This window comes from Podarcis filfolensis (genome assembly GCF_964270895.1).
Source record: "Podarcis filfolensis genome assembly, chromosome: 2".
NCBI classification, from domain to species: domain Eukaryota; kingdom Metazoa; phylum Chordata; class Lepidosauria; order Squamata; family Lacertidae; genus Podarcis; species Podarcis filfolensis.
In genome coordinates, this window is record NC_139605.1 from 29,733,197 (window position 1) to 29,754,681 (window position 21,485).

Sequence of the window (21,485 nt, forward strand, 5' to 3'; positions counted from 1 at the left end):
GAAACCCATAAAAGAGGCATAAGGATTCTAGAAACAGGCAAAAGGTTTTCAGCCTATTTTCCCTAAGTTAAGTTATGGCCCAATTCTAAAAAGTTTTTTTTTTCCACAGAGGAATGCTCTTAAATTTTACTATGGGGGGGGGGGAGCATGCAAGGTTTGCAGAGATAGGCTGTAAACAAAAAGGACATTCTTGCCTACTGATTATTAAGAATATAGAAGGATTATTCCGGGGGGGGGGGGGAATCCACACGCTTAAAAATCCAATTCTTTGCTTTTTCATGCTTTTCCACCTTCGACTTTTTATTTCCAAGATAGTTGTTCACATAACTATCTTATGTGCACATAAAATAATCTGGAAGTCTTGGTTATAAAGATAAAAAATGCAAGACACACCAAGAACATGGGAATAACTTGAGTTCTGTGCTTTCAACTGTATTGGCAAACTGTTCCGCAATCAATTATACAGTGGTACCTCGGGTTACATATGCTTCAGGTTACATACGCTTCAGGTTACAGATTCCGCTAAACCAGAAATAGTACCTCGGGTTAAGAACTTTGCTTCAGGATGAGAACAGAAATCGTGCTCCGGCGGTGCGGCAGCAGCAGAAGGCCCCATTAGCTAAAATGGTGCTTTAGGTTAAGAACAGTTTCAGGTTAAGAACGGGACCTCCGGAAACAATTAAGTACTTAACCCGAGGTACCACTGTAGTATTATATAGAAAGGATTGTTAAAGTAGCACTGTACTTTACTTTTACTTACATTGTGCTTACCCAGGAAGTTGGTCACAACCATTTTAAGGACAGGTCCCTCAGCATATTCAATCAGCTTCCAAAAAAATCTTAATTCACTCAATGGAAATTAATGCCTAACCATTCCAGGTCAATGGGAATGGGAAATAGGTCTCATTTGTTACAAACTGGAATGTGCCCTCGAATTTTTATCCTGTCTCTTTGCTTCTCTTTAAGAAAGATGGAAAAATGGAGGGGGATGTATAGAAACTTGTAGCTTCTGCATGGCTGGAATGTAAAAGGTAAGAATCACATCTGTCACTCTGCCCAGTTTTGCAGGCTAGGCAAAAGCACTTCAGGCGAGTGAAGAATGATGAGGGGCACTGCCTGGGGAGAATCCTAAGGAACAAACAGTTAGACCTAGGAGGCAATCTGCCAGCAGACTAGAGGTCCCTTACTCCTGCTTTAGTTAAATTATCTGCCTCAATCATGGGCAATGCAAGGGGGTGGGAAATCCGACTTCTAGAGCAAAACTATGACACAGATGAGTGGAGGTGACCCCTTCGAAAGTACACTGTTCACCTATTCACAGCCACCTCTCTTCTCCCAAGCACTTTTGTCTGACCTGAATTCACACTTGGAATTGAAGTTCAGTTTTGGTATTGGGGGGGGAAAGTGTGGTGAGAAAGAGAAGAGTATGGAAAGGCAAGCTGCAGACAGCAGATGGATAAACACACATGCTGTCTCTCTCTCAAACACACGATTTTTCAAGGTATTTTGGCTCTTGCCCCTTGTTTTTTTATATGGCTGGGGCAGACTTGGATTTAAATCAGGGGTAGTGAACCAGCCCAGGCGAGCTAAACTTTGCCCACCCCTGATTTAAATAAACATGTCCACTGATGTTGCATCTGGTTTGGACTACAGAGTTAAAAACAACTTTAAAGTGCCACTTTTCCCAGTACGTATAGTTATAGCAATACAAAACTAATTATGAACACAAGAATCCTATTCAGTTTTACACTGATGGTGTCAACAGAGAACCACCGAGCTGAATTTACAAACAAGATAGCTCAAAAGATAAGATTGCAAGGAAAAAGACAATATGACAGCAAGAACATGCACATCACACAAAAAGCAAGAACATGCACACTGCACAAAAAGCAAGCCGACGCTATTAAAACTAATCACAGAAAACAATTTGCAGTTCTCGTTAACAATAGGAATGTGGCCAATAAAGGAGTTTAAAGAAAACAAGAACTGAATGCTGAAAAGATAGAAGCAAAAGTTTAGTCACAAATAGCACTCCTGTGTATGCGTTTACTCAGAAATAAGTTCCGCTGAGATCAGTGGAGCTTCTTTCCAAATCTGTGGTACAGAACTGGAGTATAACTTTTCTGAACTGTATGTAGCTGTATAGAAAACGATATATGAAAAGGCAAAACAAAATACATGAAAAACAATAAAAAATATTGGGGTAACTCCATAGAGAGCCTACTTTTCCTTGAATGATGTGAACTGTTGTTAAAACTGACTGAGTTGTTGAGTTTACGCAAGTCACACCTTTAAGGTTGCTTGTTTTAGTTTTTTAAGAATTTGCTCTTTGACTCAGCTATTCAGAGCCTACCACACCACTCGGGTTAAGTACTTAATTCGTTCCGGAGGTCCGTTCTTAACCTGAAACTGTTCTTAACCTGAAGCACCACTTTAGCTAATGGGGCCTTCTGCTGCCGCCGGAGCATGATTTCTGTTCCCATCCTGAAGCAAAGTTCTTAACCCGAAGTACTATTTCTGGGTTAGCAGAGTCTGTAACCTGAAGCGTATGTAACCCGAGGTACCACTGTAACTGGTTTTATTGTTCGAAATGCTCTTACCATCACAAAGTTTCTCCCAATGTTGAACCAAAATCTACCCCCCTGCAACTTCAGCCTGTTAAGATACAGTCCTGCCCTCTGGAACAGCAGAAAAATAGTTTTTGCCCTGTTCTGTGGGACAGACCATTAGGTATTTGAAAAGTTCTTTGCATCACCCTTCAGTTCCTTTTAGTTTGCCTCATCGGACTTACTTTACATATCACTTACCATCTTGATTTCCTCTTTACTCATTCCTATTTACCTAGACAGTGTGCAGAACTGGGAAGCACTCCATATGAGATCTGACTAGTGCAAAATAACTTTACTTTTGATTTTATGGGGGTTTTGTATATAATTTGTTTTTGTTCTTAATTATTTTAAACAGCCCAGATACCTTTATGTTATGGGATAGCATATAAGTGTCATTAATAAACAAAATTGAACTATTTCTTCCCATGACTTGAAAACTGAGTCTATTAATGCAGACTAAAATTGCATTAGCTTTTATTGCAGCTGCACCACACTGCTGACTCATGTTCAGGTTGTGCTTGACTACAATCCCAAGATCCTTTTCACATGCCAAGCCATGCTTCTGAAATTTAAAGTGCATCAGGTACATTCAGTAAACTATTTCCAGGTGCAGCTTCAAGTAAATTTTATTCCTCTGCCACATCATTCACTATTTCATGTGAAAATAACTCAGAAACAGCAGAATCATTTCTTGAGTGAGAAAACCAAGTGAGACTTTCACTTTTGGTCATGACCACCTACCTCCTTCCCCAAAACACAATATCTCAAAGATTAATCAGCTCACAATCCACATTAACCTTTATAACTGAACCCAAAATCTATTAGCTGGTGCACAGAAGACATATTCTGAACCCCAGATCAAAAATAAACCTAGCCACCAAGACTACTGCTACCATCCTATCCTAACAATTTCATATGGTTAGCTTAGAACATAATGCAGAATGAGTGCTTAAATCCTTCAATACTCTTAGAATATTTTGATGCCCTGGACTGAGCAGGTAAGACGGGGGAATATAGAAGGTGGTGCAAATCATCTTCTTTTCAGGGAGCTTACCTTCCCTATTCAAGTATTTAGATAAATAATAAATGATTTCCGTTGTTGGACATTCCAGCTCATGTCTCTATCCCTAGCAGTATCACTCAAAAACAGGTATCTTGCTGCTGATACTCTGGAGGACTGACTTACTGGTCCTTAAGCAATCCTAGTAGATATTCGCAACTGAGATTTTCTACAATACAAGCATGCACACAGATCGTATCATCAGATACAAATATTCTGAGTAATAGCAAACCATAAACCATAGCATTGTTGTACATTAAGTGTCAATGAAAAAAATGCAGGTTTCCTGAAACACCAACATGCGTCATATACAGTAACTCCCAAGCCACAACCAAAACTCACTGCAGAGTTTAGATAGTGTTCAGTTACTATCATTTGAGTTATTTACAAATTTATGTCCAATAGTGAGTTGGTTTATAAATAATACTTAAATATGCATTTTTATTATATATTTATTATGAAATCTCATTGATAAGAACTTACTTTAAAAGCATATAGTGACATACTGAAAGCGTACTTTAAGTATGGGGTGGGGAACTAGTAGCCCTCCATATGTTGTTGAATTTAAACTCCCGTGTCCCTGGCTGGCCTTGATGGTCCAACTCCAACATACTGAAGAGCAACAAGTTTCCCATTTATATCTTAAGTGAATGCAATCATACTGACCTTGGTGAAACTGCACTCATAGAGGCAGAAATATAGCTAGAAACCTAACAAGAGGTCAACATAAGCTTTCTGCTGCAGGGAACACATAATGAGAAAGTAACGAAACATTTTAATGCTCACTTGACAACTACGCCTAAGTTGAAAGTTTTCCTTATTAATTGAATAATTTAATTTAATATGTAATTAAACGGGAGAAGGTTTCCATATTAAGATTATTGTCTCTTCCCCTCCCCAAGAACCCATGTTACAGGACAGGTTGTTTTTTCTTAAGAGACAAAAATATGCTTTTTAACAAATAAGGATACAAATCAAATTACGCTACACAAAGGGGATGCACAACGTCTGTATCCATTGTGAGGACTGTTCTGCAAACTGTACAATGAAGGTTTGGAGTAAATTTTGCCTCACAAAACTGAGTCCCTCATGAGCACTACAACAGCTCCCCAATAAAGTTTACTCTTAACAGTCAGGCCTTCCCAATTACAGATCTTAAGCATTATATACAACAAAAATGTTATATATACACAAATCAGAAAGAGATCAAATATTGAAGTTCAAAGCTTACTTCATGCAACTTAAAAACATTGTTCTAATCTGTAAGAATGAAACTGGTGGGAAACTTTTTACTACACCTTAAATTAAATTTGACACAGGAAGTACATCTAGCCCACAAGCTTCCAGCTGCCCATCCTTATTAAACACAATCTACAATATGCTGATGCTGCAAGTAGGTATAGAACAATACAACCCCAAAAGAAATCAACAGGTTTGTATGCAAGAGCCACAGGTGGATTCACTGACAATACTAAAGCCTAAATGAACATGACTGAAGTCTACACACACACACACACACACACACATGTTCTAGACCGTGACATATATCAGACTTAAAATCAGTGTCCTCCAAAACAGTACAAAGTGTAGAAATACTCAAAAGACATGCACGCTATGTACACGAGTGGACATTTGACACCTACTTAACTCGCTCATGTCACAAGAAGCCTCAATGATCCAGAAAGTTTTTCTCATTGGAAGCATGCATTTTCAGCTTTCACTCTGCCATGCTCAAAATACTTAACGAATACATTACCAACTGCTCCCAATCAACAACACAACCTGCTGTCTGCCATTCTGCAGAGTCTTCACATTAGAAAGTCTATTCATGGTAAAATTCTGTGATTTTTCGAACATAAAAAGCATGCAACATATGACAAAGCTTATTAACTTTCCAAAAGTACTAAGGAGAGCATACAAAAGAGAACACCCAATTCAGTTAAGACAACTTGTCAACCTAAAACTTTGAAAGAATTACCTAACTCATACTTAACACTTTAAACATTTTGGGGGGGGGGAATCCATCACTAATACATACAAGTTAATCAAAAAAGCTATCTCAGGATCTCATAAATCTGCATTATTGCTATGTTTCTGTGACATAAATCCATGTGTTAGATGTCATATGGCAGCACTCCTACACATAACTTGAACATCTCTGCAAGTATGCATAACCCATAGTATTCTTCAGGAAACTGGTTTTCCAAAGTTCCTTTATTTTACATAAAATAAGTCATTATTATTAGAACAAAGCAGGACTTTGAAGTTGCGCTTCTGTTGTGCCTCTTTATCAACCTTCAGAAAACAAAAAAGGCACTCCTCAGACTATAGCCAAAAGGCTATGACATAGAAAAATACCCAGCTTCCAATCAAACCTGACTGATCTGAAAGTCCCAGAGGCCTCCTTTTACCTACAAACATGACATACAGCAAATAGCATCAAATAATTATTATACAGTATACAGTACCTGCAAACACTTGTTTTTAATGTGTACATGAACACTTGTAACACAAAACAGGTTTAAACATTCTTTCAAAGGGAGTCATTTCTCGTTCCCACCGCCATGGTAAATCAACAAGTCAGCAGCATTACAGTTAGTTACAGGAGGAAAAGGGACGACTAGCACATTAGAATATGAACAATGTACCTTGTAGAGGTGCCTTTCCTGACATCACATATGCTGCATTTAAAGGCTTCAGCACTGTTCCTAAAGGTGCAGACACTACAATCCCAAAAACCTTCGTCGGCTGCAGGTTTTGCTTGCCTTTTTGGCCTTGAGAAGTATGTGTAGGAAGAAAGGGGAGGGGGGGAGAGAAGGAGGAGGAAAAGAAACAATAAAACATGTTAGAAACGAGATCATAAAGCAAAGCTGTTTCATACTATGCTCTGCTTTGCTCTGCCTGCCTTTATTTATTTATTTATTTATTTTGCTCCTTGCCTAAAAAGTAATCAAATTTTCGATGGAGCAGTGAGGAAACCGTACAAAGCACCCATCAAGCCAAAAATCCGACTTTGTTCTCTCTTCTCACCACACACGTTTCTCATGCCTTACCCCACAACCTTCCCCCAACACCATACCATGCCATACCCCCGTAGTAGCAAGAGAGGAAAGGGGAACATTTCCCCCTCCAACCTTCAATCTCAAGGCAATCAATTTTCACACAACAACGACTACCCACTGAATCTGGAAGGGCAGGGAAAAGGCGATGGTGGAAGGTATCCGAGCCTGTTACCCTCCCTCTTGGGGTGTGCTTGTGTGAGTGAGGGGTGTGTGTGTGTGTGCGCTTGATTGTACTTTAAAGGATTGTAGGCGTGTCCCTCCATGCGCCCCCTTCGTCTGTCTGTCTGTCTCCTTTACCTTGTTAAATCTCCCTTTGTCTGGAAGAAGTCAGTGTGAGGAGACGAGGAGCTCTCTCTGTGTGTGTGTGTGTGTGTGTGTGTGTGTGTGAGAGAGAGAGAGAGAGAGAGAGAGAGAGAGAGAGAGAGAAGCAGCCGCCATAGCTGCTCTAACACCAGATTAGCCCTGGCACCAACAGAGAGAGAAACACAAACACTTCGCCCTCCTCCTCCTCCTTTGCTTCTACACACTCCCTCCATCTTAAGAGCCAGCCTGGGCACAAAACAGAGCAAGCCCCTCCAAACACACACACACAAAAACACACACACACAAACCTCCCGTCCCCCCCTTCCTTTCAGCAGTTAGCCACACAAGGAGCTCTCTCTGGCTTTCCTGCCCCTATAGCTTCGCCTCCCAGCACAATTGGAAAAACAAGGAGTTTTCTGTACCTGGCTGGGAGGAAGGCAAGGCAAACAAGCTCTCTCTCTCTCCCCTTCTTTACCTACTTCCTCCATCTTAAAAAGCCCCCTCCCTCCACCACGACTCCCACCACTACTACAACCACCACCTCCTCCGCCACCCCGGGGCCTAGCCGTCCCCACCCCCCCTCCCCTGAGCCTAAGAAAGCGGGGTGGGTGGTGGTGGGTGCTTTCGGCTGGCACCCGCGCGGCGCGCTCCTTCCTGTCCCCACCGCCACCCTCGTCTCCATCTTAGGGAAGGGAGCCTCTCCCCCCCCCCCCGCGACCTCCTCTCGGCTCCTCTGCCGACTCCCCCCCCCCCTTCGCTGGCCCCGCTTTCTCCTACCTGGTCGGGCTCTTCTTGTCGCCCATGGTCATGGATCGGTTGGGGCGCCGGCGGGGGTGGCGGCCCCCTCTTCGGCCTCGCGCGCAAGGAGCGGAGGGTTCGCAGGGCTGGCTCCTCCTCAAGACCAGCAGGATCCGGGCTGCTCCTGCTGCCGCCGCTGCTGCTCCTGAGCCGCCGCCGCTCCTGCCGCTGCCAGGCTCCCCCGCTCCAGACTAGGCAGCGCACGGAGCGCAGCCTCGGCTCCTCTTCCCCCCGCCGCCGCTGCTCCTCCTCCTCCCAGCCAAGGCGAGCACGGCTACAGCGGGCGGAGCTGGCGGCCCTCCGCGGCCAATCCGGGCAGCCCGGCCTTGGGCTCCGCTGGGGCGAGGGAAGGGGAACGTGCAGCTTCTCTCCCCCCCCCCCCACACACCCCACAACCAAAACACGCACACACTCCCTCCAAGCACCCACCACCCACCGAGCCCCTCGGTGCACACAGCGCACGCACACCCCGCTCCGTCCCGGGAGGAGGAACGGCTCCCTCGGCGACGAGGGCAAGGCTGCGGGGACGCCGCTCCCTCCCAAGGCTTGGCGGTGGAAGAAGCCAGCGAGCGAGGGAAGCGTGTCGCCGTCGCTGGGCGGCGCCTGGCCACCCACAAGGCCAGCGTGTGACCCCGCCTCGCTCGTAGCCGCTCGCGTCGAGCGCGGCCCCCCTTTCAGACGTGTGCGTGTACACACGCATATAAGTGGATTAGTCACGCGGGGGTGGGGTGCGGTGGGCGCGCGAGAAGCATGACGCGCCGCCCGAGTTGCCGCTCGCCCACTCGCGTGGAGTGCGAAATGTGTGTCAGGGTGGCCCCGTGGCTGCTTCGCCCTTGTCAACCGCAGTGTTTCACCCCCTGGTTGTTTTTCTGCGGGAACAATGTCGCCCCCTGAACAGCGAGGCGGCGGCGGGGGGGTCCAATAAAGAGAATAACGTCACCCACACTGCAGTAGGAAATGGCCCGTGTACATTTAAGTGCCTCCCTCTCCCAGCTCCCCTTCGGAGAGGGAAGGCGAACACAGGCTACGGGGAGGGTGTGCGATGTGAAACTTGGGTCCGCCTGCAGGCCTCTTGCTTCCTCCCCTCAGACAGTCGCCCACAAAGAAGTGAGAGAGAGGTAGCGATGCTCAGGTGTAGGGGAGTCTATTAGCCACCCACAGGGGCAGCCTATGTCCCTTCAGCCACTTATCAAGTGCAAGAAGAACGTGTCAACATTTGCCCTTCCGTGTGTCACTCTCAGGAGGCCGCACACTCAAGGTTACTTGGGCTGCAATCCTGAACACACTTTGGGAGCAAACTCTTATTGAATACCGCGGAACTCGCTTCTAAATAAACCGTCCCAGGATTGTGTGCCAGACATGTGAAATAATTACCACTGGGGCATTCCCAAAGTGGTTAAAGGGTTATAAATCTCCACCCTTCCCAACTTCAGTTTGCTTAACAGGAGTATTCTTTCTGCCTGCAAAACCTGTGGACATCATCCTGAGCAAAACCTGCACTTTTACACACTACTGCAAGCTGCTTCAAATGAAGATTGTGTGGTGGCGTTCAAAATTACAAGCCCTATTCTGGACAAACACGTCAAACAACCTTGTCATGACGAGGGAGCTATTTTGGGCCCCCAAAATAGGATTGCCCCAAGCAAGGAGATCACTCAGACTAATGCCTATAGGTGAAGAGTGGATTCTAACCATGACTAGTGATTTTGAAGATGGTACCAGGCTGCAGTAATTATTATAGATTTGTTAACACTTTGGACATAGGAAATGTCTCTTTACACCAAGTAGGTGTAAGTGAGAGACTTGCCCCATGCCCAAAATATAATCTTGTAGAACCCCTTCAGTCTGTCACCTACTGCGGGAGGAATGTGCCACTTACAGGCATTACTTAATTAACCCTCATAAAATCACACATGAAATAAAAAGTGTGTCATCAAGCTAGCGTCTCATATGAACAGCATGCTTCTCAGTTTCCCAGAGCATTTGGGCCACTTCTCTTAAATATATACATGGGTATTTATTTACCACATTTATATACTGCCTTTCTGCTAGTACATGCAAGTGGAGAATGTGATATACTCACTGGGTATATTTCATACCTAACAGGAAATGAGCATTATCACCAGGTGTCATGTTTTCTTAGCGAGCTACACATCCCCAGAAGAAAATACTATTCCAGACATTCTCCCCGTGCGCATACCCACTCCCCCAGCGCACTTCCTTTTTACATCCTAAAATTGTTTTTCCCTTTAGCAAAAGACAGTGAAAGGTGTAGCACATGATTGCTCTGCTAGCCTGTGTTCCTTTTAGATGTGTAGGTTGATTCAATCACCAGAAGTTGAAATAATGAACATCACTGCTCATTTCACATTTTGAAAATAAACTATTCAGAGAAGTTGTGACCACCACCACCCCAAAAATAAACCCATCACAAGCAGAGGGAGAAAGTAGACACTACGGAAAATGGCAGCAGAGTGCATTCATCCTCTGAAAGTCCCAGTGACTGAGGAATACGCTTCCCATTCCAATGTTAATACAGTTTTCATTATTCCCCTCTAGAAGAAGAGAAGCACAGGCCCACTAGAGGCATATTGAAGCACCCTGGAGACAATCCTCTTCCTGTGGAGAAGAAAATATGTCTTGTCCGTACACAACTTACACAAAGCAATGGTTGACACTCTGCCACAAATCAGTAGGAGGTGGGAGGAACCACATGGCTCCATACCCCTGCTGCACAAAGTCTTGATTAATCCAAAGGGCACCTGTAAGCCCACCAAATGTCAGAGTTTCACCAGCAACATATCCAGAAATTGCCAGATCCCACTGTGTTGCAGGAGCTCTGGACACTTCTCATTGCTGTAGGCTGCCCACAGCCTCCTGTGCCAGCGCAACATCATTCCAGTATATGTGGCTTCTGTGCATATCTGATTTGGCCTACACCATGGTAACCTTCTGAGGTTGCCAAAGAACCCTTTGGCTTTGGTTTGAGTGGCTAGTTCAGGTTTCAGTCTGCTTCTGCTGCAGGCTGAGACCACAGATCCACAGCCAAATGTTGCTTTAAATGGGATTCAGTAGCAGACATGTACAGGCAGACATGTCTCCCTCACTGACTCACATCTTTTGGAAAGAAAAAGAAAAATGGCTACTTGGATGACCAAGGGAGAAATAATCATTTTATTATTTTTACAGGTCTATCTATACCTTCCACCTACGCCCCTCAAGTAAAACAAAAATGCAATTGAATCTCCCTCCCTCCCAAAAAAACTCAATGCACCCCAATGCTAAACCTGATCTCACAGAATTCACTGGGACTTGCTACAGAATAGTTGTGTGTAGGACTCCAAACTAAGAAACTTAATTTATGAAAGATGCCTAAACTGGGCTTCTCAACCAGGTCAAAAGAAGAGAAGTGAATTAGGGTTGCCACGTTTGGTCGGGCAAAATACAGGACAGGTCGGAAGCGGTGGAGATTGTAGGGCACACACACTCCCATGACAGCAAATCTTCACCCCCCGTTTGTGGAGGGGGGGTCCCCACATTCAGCCTCCCTCACCACCCCAGCCCTACTCTTCCCCTTGACTCACATAGATGGGCCAGGTTGCCCATGCTGGCGGCAGAAGAGACTCAAGCGTGGAGGAGGAGGGAGGAGAGGTTTGGTCAGGGTGGCGGAGGGGCTCAAGCAGTGCTGGACCCGCACCATGCTAGACCAGCACCAGCGGCGACTGAGGAGGAGCACCAGCGAGAAGAGAGAAGGAAGAAGATGGTGAGGGAAGGAGAGGGAGTTGCTTCTTCCCCTTTCTCTCTATTGTCACTCACACTGGACTGGACTCCTCGTCAGTCACACCAACAGTAACCCAGCCACCATTTTGGGCTGACTGCCTACTTCTCACGTCCGATAGTGTCAAGGAATGGAGGGGTTGCTCCTGGGGTTGGGGAGGATAATACAGTAGTGATGTGGACAGTGACAGGGAGCGAGGGGAAGGGAGGCAGGTGACACCTACCAATGAACTCTCGCTCTCACTCTCCACTGGACCCACCCTCTACCTGCAGAATTTTGAGGGGGAGGAGCTCAAATATGGGAAAAAGGCATCCCATCTGAAGTGCTAACAGGACAGGTGCCACTTTTGTCCCAAAACTGGATGATCCCATTTTTCAAAGGATGTTTCAATAACTTCTTTAAGAAGAAGCTTGAATCGTTTCCTCCCCTTCCTGAACCTCTTGCAATAGTTAATGTAACCAGTCAGGAAGAAAGGCAGACCCAAACAGCTGTACTATCTTGCTTTTCCTAATTTTTAAAATGAATGTATGAAAGAAATAAGGTAGTTAGCTTCATTGCATTTATCCCTTTCCATCCTAAGATGCCCAGGTTGCCTTGAGCACTCTTGGAAAATATTTGAAAAATGTGACTCAGAAATGTAATAAATAAGTATAGGGCAGTTGCTGGCTAACAAGCTCTATACCTGCCTTCGAAAACAAGCTTGCATCTGAATCTGAAATGACTCAGTTTGTGCACTTACATTTCTCAAAAGCCGCATGCACTTTCCTAGCACAGAGAAAGAGTAAACAATTATGCCTCATATTAGAAGTACTTTCCTGATTCAAATTTAATAATAGGCCTCGTGATGCAAAGAAATGGAACAAACCACACACTAACCTATCTGATCTGTGAGAAATTTTATTCCTACCCACAAAAATAAGAACCAACTAGATCCTGAGTACAAAACAAAGCCTCTCTTCAGAGTCTCCCATGATAAAATTTTATTTGGTTTCTAGCAAAGTTCTGGAGGCTGCTTGGCTTGCCACAGCCCTGGCATGCAATAACTCAAGTGTCTTCATAGTGATGAGTAAGGAGGAACAAGAGAAGAGAGGTATAGTAAGATGGGGGGGGGGGGAGAGAGAAAGTGAGCATGAGGAAGAGCAAAACCTGTTTACTCATTCACTGCACCTGCTTGTAAGAAACATTCCAGGCAGCCCTTGGCCTGCTTGCTCACTTATGCTGCAGACGAGTGCAGGCAAGTCAAAGTCCTAGATTCACACCATTTTAGAGTTGGAAGGGACACTGGAGGTCATCTGGTCCATTCACCTGCTCTCAGTGCAGGAATCTTGCAACTGCAGCATTCCTGGCAGATGGACATCCAGTTTCTGTTTAAGTACCTACAGCAAAGGAAAGCCCACCACCTCCCAAAGCACTCTGTTTCCCTGTCAGGCATTTCTTGGGAAGTTAGAAAGTTTCTCTTAAAATTCAACCCGAAAGCTTTCCCCTTGTGATTTCTACCCATTGGTTTTAATTCTGCTCCTCTGGGGCAACAAAGAGCCCTTTATCTTCTTTTCTCCAGGCTAAATATAGCTCGTTCTTCTGACTGATCCTCAGAGGACCTGGTTTCTCACGTGGGCTCCCAGAGTCTTGGAACAGCGTCATCATAGTGATGAAAGAAAAAATAAAGGTAGAAGACCTATCAAAGAGGAGATGGTGTGGGGCAAGAAAAAGGAAGACAGGGTAAGAGAGGGGTTGGGTCATCCAAGACAAGAGACGGAGCCAAGATGGGAGAACAGCATAGCTGTCAACCATCCCTTATTTGGCGGGAAACTCCCTTATCCGAGCACCATGTCCCGCTGCTGTCCCTTATTGATGATGTCACTTAAATTTCCCGGGTTTCAAAGGAAGCAGCTCCTCTCCCTCCCTCCCTGCCAGCCAGGGAGGAGGGAGGCTCCAACTGTGTTGCTTGGCTGCCCCCCCGCCCCCCCTTGGCCTCCTCTCACCAGCCTTGGCCCCCGGGAGCCCCTCCCCGCGGGGACTGAGGAGCCTTGAGAGGAGAGTGAGGGCAACCATAGAGAAAGCAGTTCAGAGGGAGGGGGAGGAGGCAGCGGCAGAGGCACGGGCAGGTGTTCCTAGGGCTAACCATAGAGGGGGAAAGCGGAGGAAGGACCGCAAGTGCTTCTCCCATGGATTTGTAGTGGTAGACTAGCATAGATGGTCTGATCTGCGGGTTTACTTCGGACGCTATTTCCCTCCCCCCTCTCTTCCTCCCACCCCGCCTGAGGGAACTGAGAGCTGCAGATGGAGCACGAGAGAAAAGATACAGAACTGCAGCAGCATCTTCGTAGCTTGGACTTTGTTTTGCGCGAAAATTGGTTGCTGCTTGTAGTTATTTAATTGCAGTGTTTCATCAGCTGGTGTCTCGAGCAGCAACCTCTGGAAACGAAGGGCTAAAAACCGGCGCTGCTTTCCAAAATTATCTGGTCCCTTTTAACTTCGTATTTCAGCTGGTTGACTAAAATCCCTTATTTTGGCTGCTGATCCCTTATTTTCGAGGCTGCTGGCCCCTTATTTTCAAATCTGTAAGTTGACAGCTATGGAGAACAGTGCCTGGAACAATTCTGGTGGATTGGCCCAGCAGTAAAAAGTCATTGGAGACCTCAACTAGAAACACTGCAAGTAGTTTGCACTGTAAATCAAATGTTTTAAATCATTTGGAAGCACAATGTTCCTGCTATGTGTATGAAGCTAAGTTATTAATTGTATCTATGCAGCTAATTATCTTTTTCAAGCTGCTTTGAGTGGGGTTTGGTGAGGGTTGTTTGCCAGAGCAGTCGGGAAGGCGAAGCAGAGAACAGTGCTAGAAGTGGAAAATATGAAGATGAACCTTGAAAGAGATCTTCTACCTGGATAGTATTGAAGCAGTGGTTGCCATAAATGAGCAAATAAAAGGCATCACTTGCAATATGATTTGCACCGAGTCTAGCACTTCTATTTCCACCCCCACCCCCATACAAATTCTGGAGTTCGGACTAATAGTGCATTAGAATAAACATGCAGAACTTCTAGCAAACTATTCAAGCCACATTTAGAGACAGGACACTTCAGCCAGCCAGTACTTGCAACCGATAACAGGAGACGGTTGATCGTGTCCTGCTTATAAGATTTTCATGGACATCTGGGTGGCCAAGCCACTGTACGAAACAGAATTTGGAGTTTGAAATAAACGGACCTTGGAACGATCCAAAGCATGTACTGATTCTGCTTTGGAGATAGCACTTTGGCTGCTACCCCAATGTTATTTTCAGTGGCCCATAAAGATGTAAAAAACAAACATATTTTCACAAGACACCACAGGTCTGTCCTCTGACCTCCGATAAGGTCCACTGACTTTCTTACCAGAAGGAAGAAATTCCCTAAATAGTACAGAGAAAAACACCAATGAAAATGCACAGCCAGTAATTGATCTGGACAGAATCACTCTAACAATAAAAATGTCAAGTTGTTTGTTCAAATGAGGGGGTGGAAGCTAGCTAAAAATGTAATTCACACTCTCCTTTATATTCAGTAACAGTCTGTACAAAAACAATGCAACTGCAATAAGCTCTAAGATGCCTGGAAAGATGCTTTGAAGAAAAATTTATTCTCTCAAAAGTTGGTGTTTTCTCCTACAAAATTCACAGTTTTCTCTTTCCTCCCCTGAATCTGCAAGATGAATGATGTAGTTTCCCTGGACCTCTTGGTTTCTTAGCAAATACTATAATGTCGCACACAGAAAGCTTGCCAAGCCACCCCACCAGTCTGATTTCGTGTAATGTTAAAACATGCACAGAACAAGGCAATTTTCCTGTTTATGAAATGCTCTTTTTAAATGTGTAATTAGCACATTCCATCTGGGTATTGTTTTCTTAACTGGTAGCTTGATCAGGTAAGTTTAAGTCCAGCAATCGTAGAACAGACCTTAGACTGGTATAAGGTGGTCTGTTGTGATCTCATGTGGCTGTTATCAAAGGTCACACTTCTGCATCAGTGGTTTTCAGTTACTACAGGATACTATAAAGTGCTGCCATTCCTGCTGATTTATGCTGACCTTTTAAACCCTTCCCCTATTCTGCCAAAGTTCATGCAAGTGCTTTTCCTTACTCGCTGAGGGCAATATTAATGTAAAAAATAAATACAAGGATACTAACAGGGTGTGATGGAATCATACAAGCATGAAAAAGGACCGACAAGATCTTGGTTGGGCACCTAAATCCTAAAGATATGCTTAATGGAATAGCTTGCACTGATATGGATACTAGCATCTATGTTTAGCGCGAATCCATCCATACATGATGTCAGATGTTGCAGTATTGGGCGCATAGATTGCGCCCTCCTAGCAGATTCCTGGCAGTCACCAAAATGCTTTCAGTATGTATCAGAAGTGAGCTATCTGCAGGCTTACCTCTACAACAGCTTCTTTTTTTTTCTGTCCCATTTCAAATTGTGCGACAGCTTTATGCAATATTATTTCTGGAAGAGATGACGGTTGCCCACGAGCAGCGCTGACCTTGCACCTGCACTTCTGGGTCAGTTCACAACACCACTGACACAATGATCATAAAATTGTAGAGTTTGGTTTTTTAAAAAAAAGATATTTATTGAGATTTTCCATTTTATACAAACCAAAAAGAAAAAGAAAAAAGAGAAAAAAAGATTAAAAAGAAAAAATATTAAAAACACATAAATTTCATATCATATTTTCCAATAACATATTTCCTTGACCTCCTCATACCTCCCCTTCTTGTATTCCAGTTCAAATTGTTCATCCAGCAAATCCTTATCTCATAGCATTACAGCTATAAACCTTATTTTCAATCCATCTTCTTAAATTATTGTAACTTATACTTTTACTTATGTACAAAAAAGAACTATTTTTTCATATTCTTTTGTATCATTACAGCTAATAACCCCTTAATTTCAATCCAACATCACTCAGTGTTCCTTAATGTTACAATATTTTTGCAAATAGTCTTTGAATTTCTTCCATTCTTCTTCTGCCGATTCTTCTCCCTGGTCACGGATTCTGCCAGTCAATTCTGCCAGTCCCATAAAGTCAATCAATTTCGTCTGCCATTCTTCCAGAGTGGGTAGGTCTTGCGTCTTCCAATACTTTGCAATGAGTATTCTTGCTGCTGTTGTAGCATACATAAAGAAAGTTCTATCCTTTTTTAACACCAATTAGCCGACCATGCCCAGGAGAAAGGCCTCTGGTTTCTTCACAAAGGTATATTTAAATACCTTTTTCAATTCATTATAAATCATTTCCCAGAAAGCCTTAATCCTAGGGCACGTCCACCAAAGGTGAAAAAATGTATCTTCATTTTCTTTACATTTCCAACATTTATTATCGGGCAAATGTGCTCCATAAAGATTTGGGCAAAAACTCTCACAGCGCAAGAAGATGGGAGAGTTGGGAAAAAAAATCCTCATCCCTGCTTCTTTATAAAATTGTAGAGTTTGAAGGGACCCCCAGGGTCATCTAGTCCAACCCCCTGAAATATGGGTATCTCAACTAAAGCACCCATGAAAGTTGGCCATCCAAACTCTGCTTAAAAACTTCCCATGAAGGAGAGCCCACCATTTTCCGAGGGAGTCTGTTTCACTGTTGAACAGCTCTTTCCATCAGAAAGTTCTTCCTGATGTTTAGTCGGAATCTCCTTTCTTGTCTTCCTAACCAAAGAGGAACCTCCTGTTTCAGCATGTATTGTTCAATGCACAGCTGATCAATGCACATCTGTTATGACTGATATGGAACAGTTGCTTAAGTTTATTATTTTTGTACCTAGTCAGGACAAGTGGGCAACAGAGTGGCATTCTTAATCGCTACCCTCCAACCCTTACTCTGAAAGCAGTGTAATATATATTTAAATTGGCTTTCAGTGGCCAGAGATACAGCACTATAGGGGAAATTGGGCATAATCAGTGTAACGGAAGGTTTTAACATTCAGATATAGTTAATTTCAACAATTAACATATGGAGATGAGATAGGTTATAAATCAATCAATTAGTGAATACTGCCCCAAGTAGAATGACCAGATGAAAAATGACAGAGTTCCCGCACCTTTAATATATGTGTAGAAGAGGTAATTTCAGCAAGTGTTGCTTATCACATAAGCTATACATGCTGAAATTTCCTATTTGCACGTGTATTAAAGGTACAGGAGTCTCATATTTTTCTTACTCACTGGGCTACCAAAAATCAAAGATTATTTTTGAAATCTAGACACCCTGGTCACTGCTTGTAAGATTTCTGCCACATCTAGGGCTGCAGCAAGTCCACCTTTTATTTTATACATGGAGAGCCAGCATTTATTTACCACAGCTGATTCACATTCTAACTACCACCACCAAATAAAAGTATTTTTTGTTTACCAATGTATTTAGCTATATCCGAGTAGCTGCTGCAATTTAGGCAGCCAGCAAGGCTTCTATATAATTAAAGTTAACAATATATTCTTAATTATAAACAATAAGGGTACGATAAGGGGAATACTATACTTCTATTTTTTACTGATTATTTGAGCCTTACTTGGATTTACTATAATAAGGTTACTGTAACTTTAAACGGTAGTCACAAAGGCTGGCTGATAAAACTTAGTCCCTAACCTTATTTGATTTATATGCCAGTTATCCTTAGTCCTTCTTCCCAGTGGAAAGGTCTCGCTCAGGGTGTTGTGGACTCTCCTTCCATGGAGGTTTTTAAGCAGAGATTGGATGGCCATCTGTCATGGATGCTTTAGTTGAGATTCCTGCATTGCAGAGGGTTGGACTAGACAACCCTTAGGGTCTCTTCTAACTCTACAATTCTATGATTCTATGATAATCTCACTACCAAGTTCTGTGGAGCTCAGCTGGTTTTCTTGTAGCTAAACCTCCAGGCAATTCTCACTCATGTCAGCTCCAGAAGCTTCTTAGTGAATTCTCCTCACTGCTCAACACCCTTATATGGCTTCACTACTAATCTGGAGCTTAAAACAGCAATTTAGCTCTTTTGGGAAGACTATACTGAAAGGTTTTTCCCTAGCCTCAAATAGCCTTTTGCCCATCTTGCTTTTTCTCCAGCACCAATCTTCTCCCTCACCTTATTCCTAGCCATGCTCACTCTACTTTGTCAACTCTGGCTCCCTCTATCCCCTGGTCTCTCCTAACAGTAGCAGAAGAGGCTTATTTATATCCCAGCCAGACTATCCTTCAACCAATCAGAGTTGAGTGGTATAGAATTCCCCCCCACAGACCACTTTCCCCATCCAATGAATGACCAACAATTTCTACCCGGAAACCAATCAAAAGTGTGATTTTGCAACCCACTATCTCAGTACGTATTTAAAAGAACCCAGTTTTTTCAGACCAGACTTCTGTGTAATTAGCAGCCAAATGTCAGGCACCAATTGATAATTTGATTCTTACAATGCCCCCACCCTCATTTCCACACATTGTGTCGAAACAAAACCCAGCTCTAATAAAGATATTTTTTAAAAAAATGATTTCTCCACAAAGGCAAAGAAGTAGGAACATTAAGCACACACCAGAACTGAAATTTATCTATGTAACGTGTTGTTAGTCCTACAAAATAAGTGAGCAGGTGATGTGTTTCATCAGTCAAATTTCTACTGGCAGGAGCATGTTTGCTAGGCTTAGGAGTTTAACAGTTTGTAATGGGGCGCGGGTGTTGCTGTGGGTTAAACCACAGAGCCTAGGGCTTGCCAATCAGAAGGTCAGCGGTTTGAATCCCCGCGACGGGGTGAGCTCCCGTTGCTCGGTCCCTGCTCCTGCCAACCTAGCAGTTCAAAAGCACACCAGTGCAAGTAGATAAAGAGGTACTGCTCCAGCAGGAAGGTAAACGGCATTTCCGTGCGCTGCTCTGGTTCGCCAGAAGCGGCTTAGTCATGCTGGCCACATGACCTGGAAGCTGTACGCCGGCTCCCTCGGCCAATAAAGCGAGATGAGCACCACAACCCCAGAGTCATCTGCAACTGGACCTAACGGTCAGGGGTCGCTTTAATAAATCTCACTTCTCTTCAGATCATTGTGATTATATATTGTTATTACTTATGCCATAACAACCTTCCAGACAAACTAGAAGGGTAGCATCTGACACATTTATAATTTAGTATTTAGTAATGATCCATGTGGACAGTATTATGGAAATGAGCATGAGAGGATAGTGACCACTGAGATTCTCCCTCACCACCACCTCAAAATTTAATGCATGGTTTTCATGTCCCTTCACCTAATAGCACTTGCTACAGCTTCTAAGTAGATGGAATAAAACCCAAGTCTAATGTATGTGGCTCTGGAAAATGCAGCTGGCTGGGGGCTTCTCTTTGCCTTCAAAACATGCTTTCCTCAAAGCAAACATCAAGCTAATTGCTTCTGTGTTGTGTCTGGATTCTCACCAGCACAGGACTGCAGAGATCCGAGGATTATTTACCTGCACCTGGACTGCCCACACAGGCTATTTTAAACTCCTATGAAATATAAGGAATCAATGCCAGTATTTGTGCAAGCAGTTTGATGCCAACGATAAATGTTAGCTTGGAACACTTTGCTTCATTGGCCAATGTGGTTAATATAAGCCCCGCTTCCATGTTTGCCTTAGACTGTCACGCGTTCTTAGAAACACCATCTTTCTAACTGCTAATGAGGGATTTGGCAGGTGAGTATTCTCACTAAACGTTTGCTTAAATGAAATTTGAGGATCTATCCAGGAACTTGGTTTTCCTCATCACTGGACAGCCAGCGTGGCAAAGTGCTGGACTAAGCCCAGTGAGACCTGGGTTCAGTTCCCCATTCAGCTGTGAAACGGCTTGGATAACCTTGGGGTCTGACACCGTCTATGAGCCTAATCATCTTCATAGGATTGCAGCGAGGATAAAACGAGAGGGAGAATCAAGTACATTGCATAAAGACACAAGAGCATTTATTTATTTTTATTTATCTTAATGATTAAATTTCCATAGCACCCTTCATCTGATAATCACAGGGCAATTTACAATATAAAGAATGTAAGAGCGTGAGAGGAGCCTGAGGGATCAGGCCAACAGTCTATCTAGCCCACATCCTGTTCTCTCAGTGACCAACTAGATGCCTGTGGGAAAGCCAGAAGCTGGATCTGATCACAAGAACATTCTCCCACCCACCCCTGCAGTTTCCAGGAACTGGTATTTGGAAGCCTTACTGCCTCCAGCTATGGAGGCAGAGCATAGCCATAATGGCTAGTACACTGCCATAAGGTCCTTGGGGGAAAGGTGGGATATGAATGTAATCTTCCATATACAGTTAGCAGCATGGGAAAAATTATGGAAAGACGATCTAAAATTTACAGAGTGCTATATGCTGAGACTCTCGAGAGTCCCATGGACTTCAAGAAGATCAAACCTATCCATTCTGAAGAAAATCAGCCCTGAGTGCTCACTGGAAGGGCAGATCGTGAAGCTGAGGCTCCAATACTTTGGCCACCTCATGAGAAGAGAAGACTCCCTGGAAAAGACCCTGATGTTGGGAAGGGAGAAGGGGACGACAGAGGATGAGATGGTTGGATAGTGTTCTCGAAGCTACAAACATGTGTCTGACCAAACTGTGGGAGGCAGTGGAAGACAGAAGTGCCTGGCGTGCTCTGGTCCATGGGGTCATGAAGAGTCGGACACGACTAAACGACTAAACAACAACAACACATGCTGAAAGAAAACTATATGAAGATGACGTACCGCTGGTATCTAACACCCAGTAGTTTAGTGAAAACGTATAGGACTAATTCGAATGTATGTTGGAAATGTAAGGAAAAAGAGAGCACTTTTTACCATATGTGGTGGAATTGTACAAAGATTAAGGAATTCTGGGAAATGATATATAA

The 21,485-nt window shown here is 43.8% G+C and overlaps 1 protein-coding gene across 1 annotated transcript in view; it reads right to left on the reverse strand.

The window, feature by feature from the left end:
• RYBP (RING1 and YY1 binding protein) overlaps positions 1-8,521 on the reverse strand; it is a 49,863-nt gene extending 41,342 nt beyond the window's left edge. The window contains exons 1-2 of the mRNA XM_083602491.1: positions 7,812-8,521; positions 6,318-6,443 (exon numbers count right to left, since the gene is read on the reverse strand). Coding sequence (XP_083458617.1) covers positions 6,318-6,443; positions 7,812-7,843 — 158 coding nt within the window. The 5' untranslated portion in view covers positions 7,844-8,521. The remainder of the gene's footprint in view (positions 1-6,317; positions 6,444-7,811) is intronic.
• Positions 8,522-21,485: the final 12,964 nt, after the last annotated feature.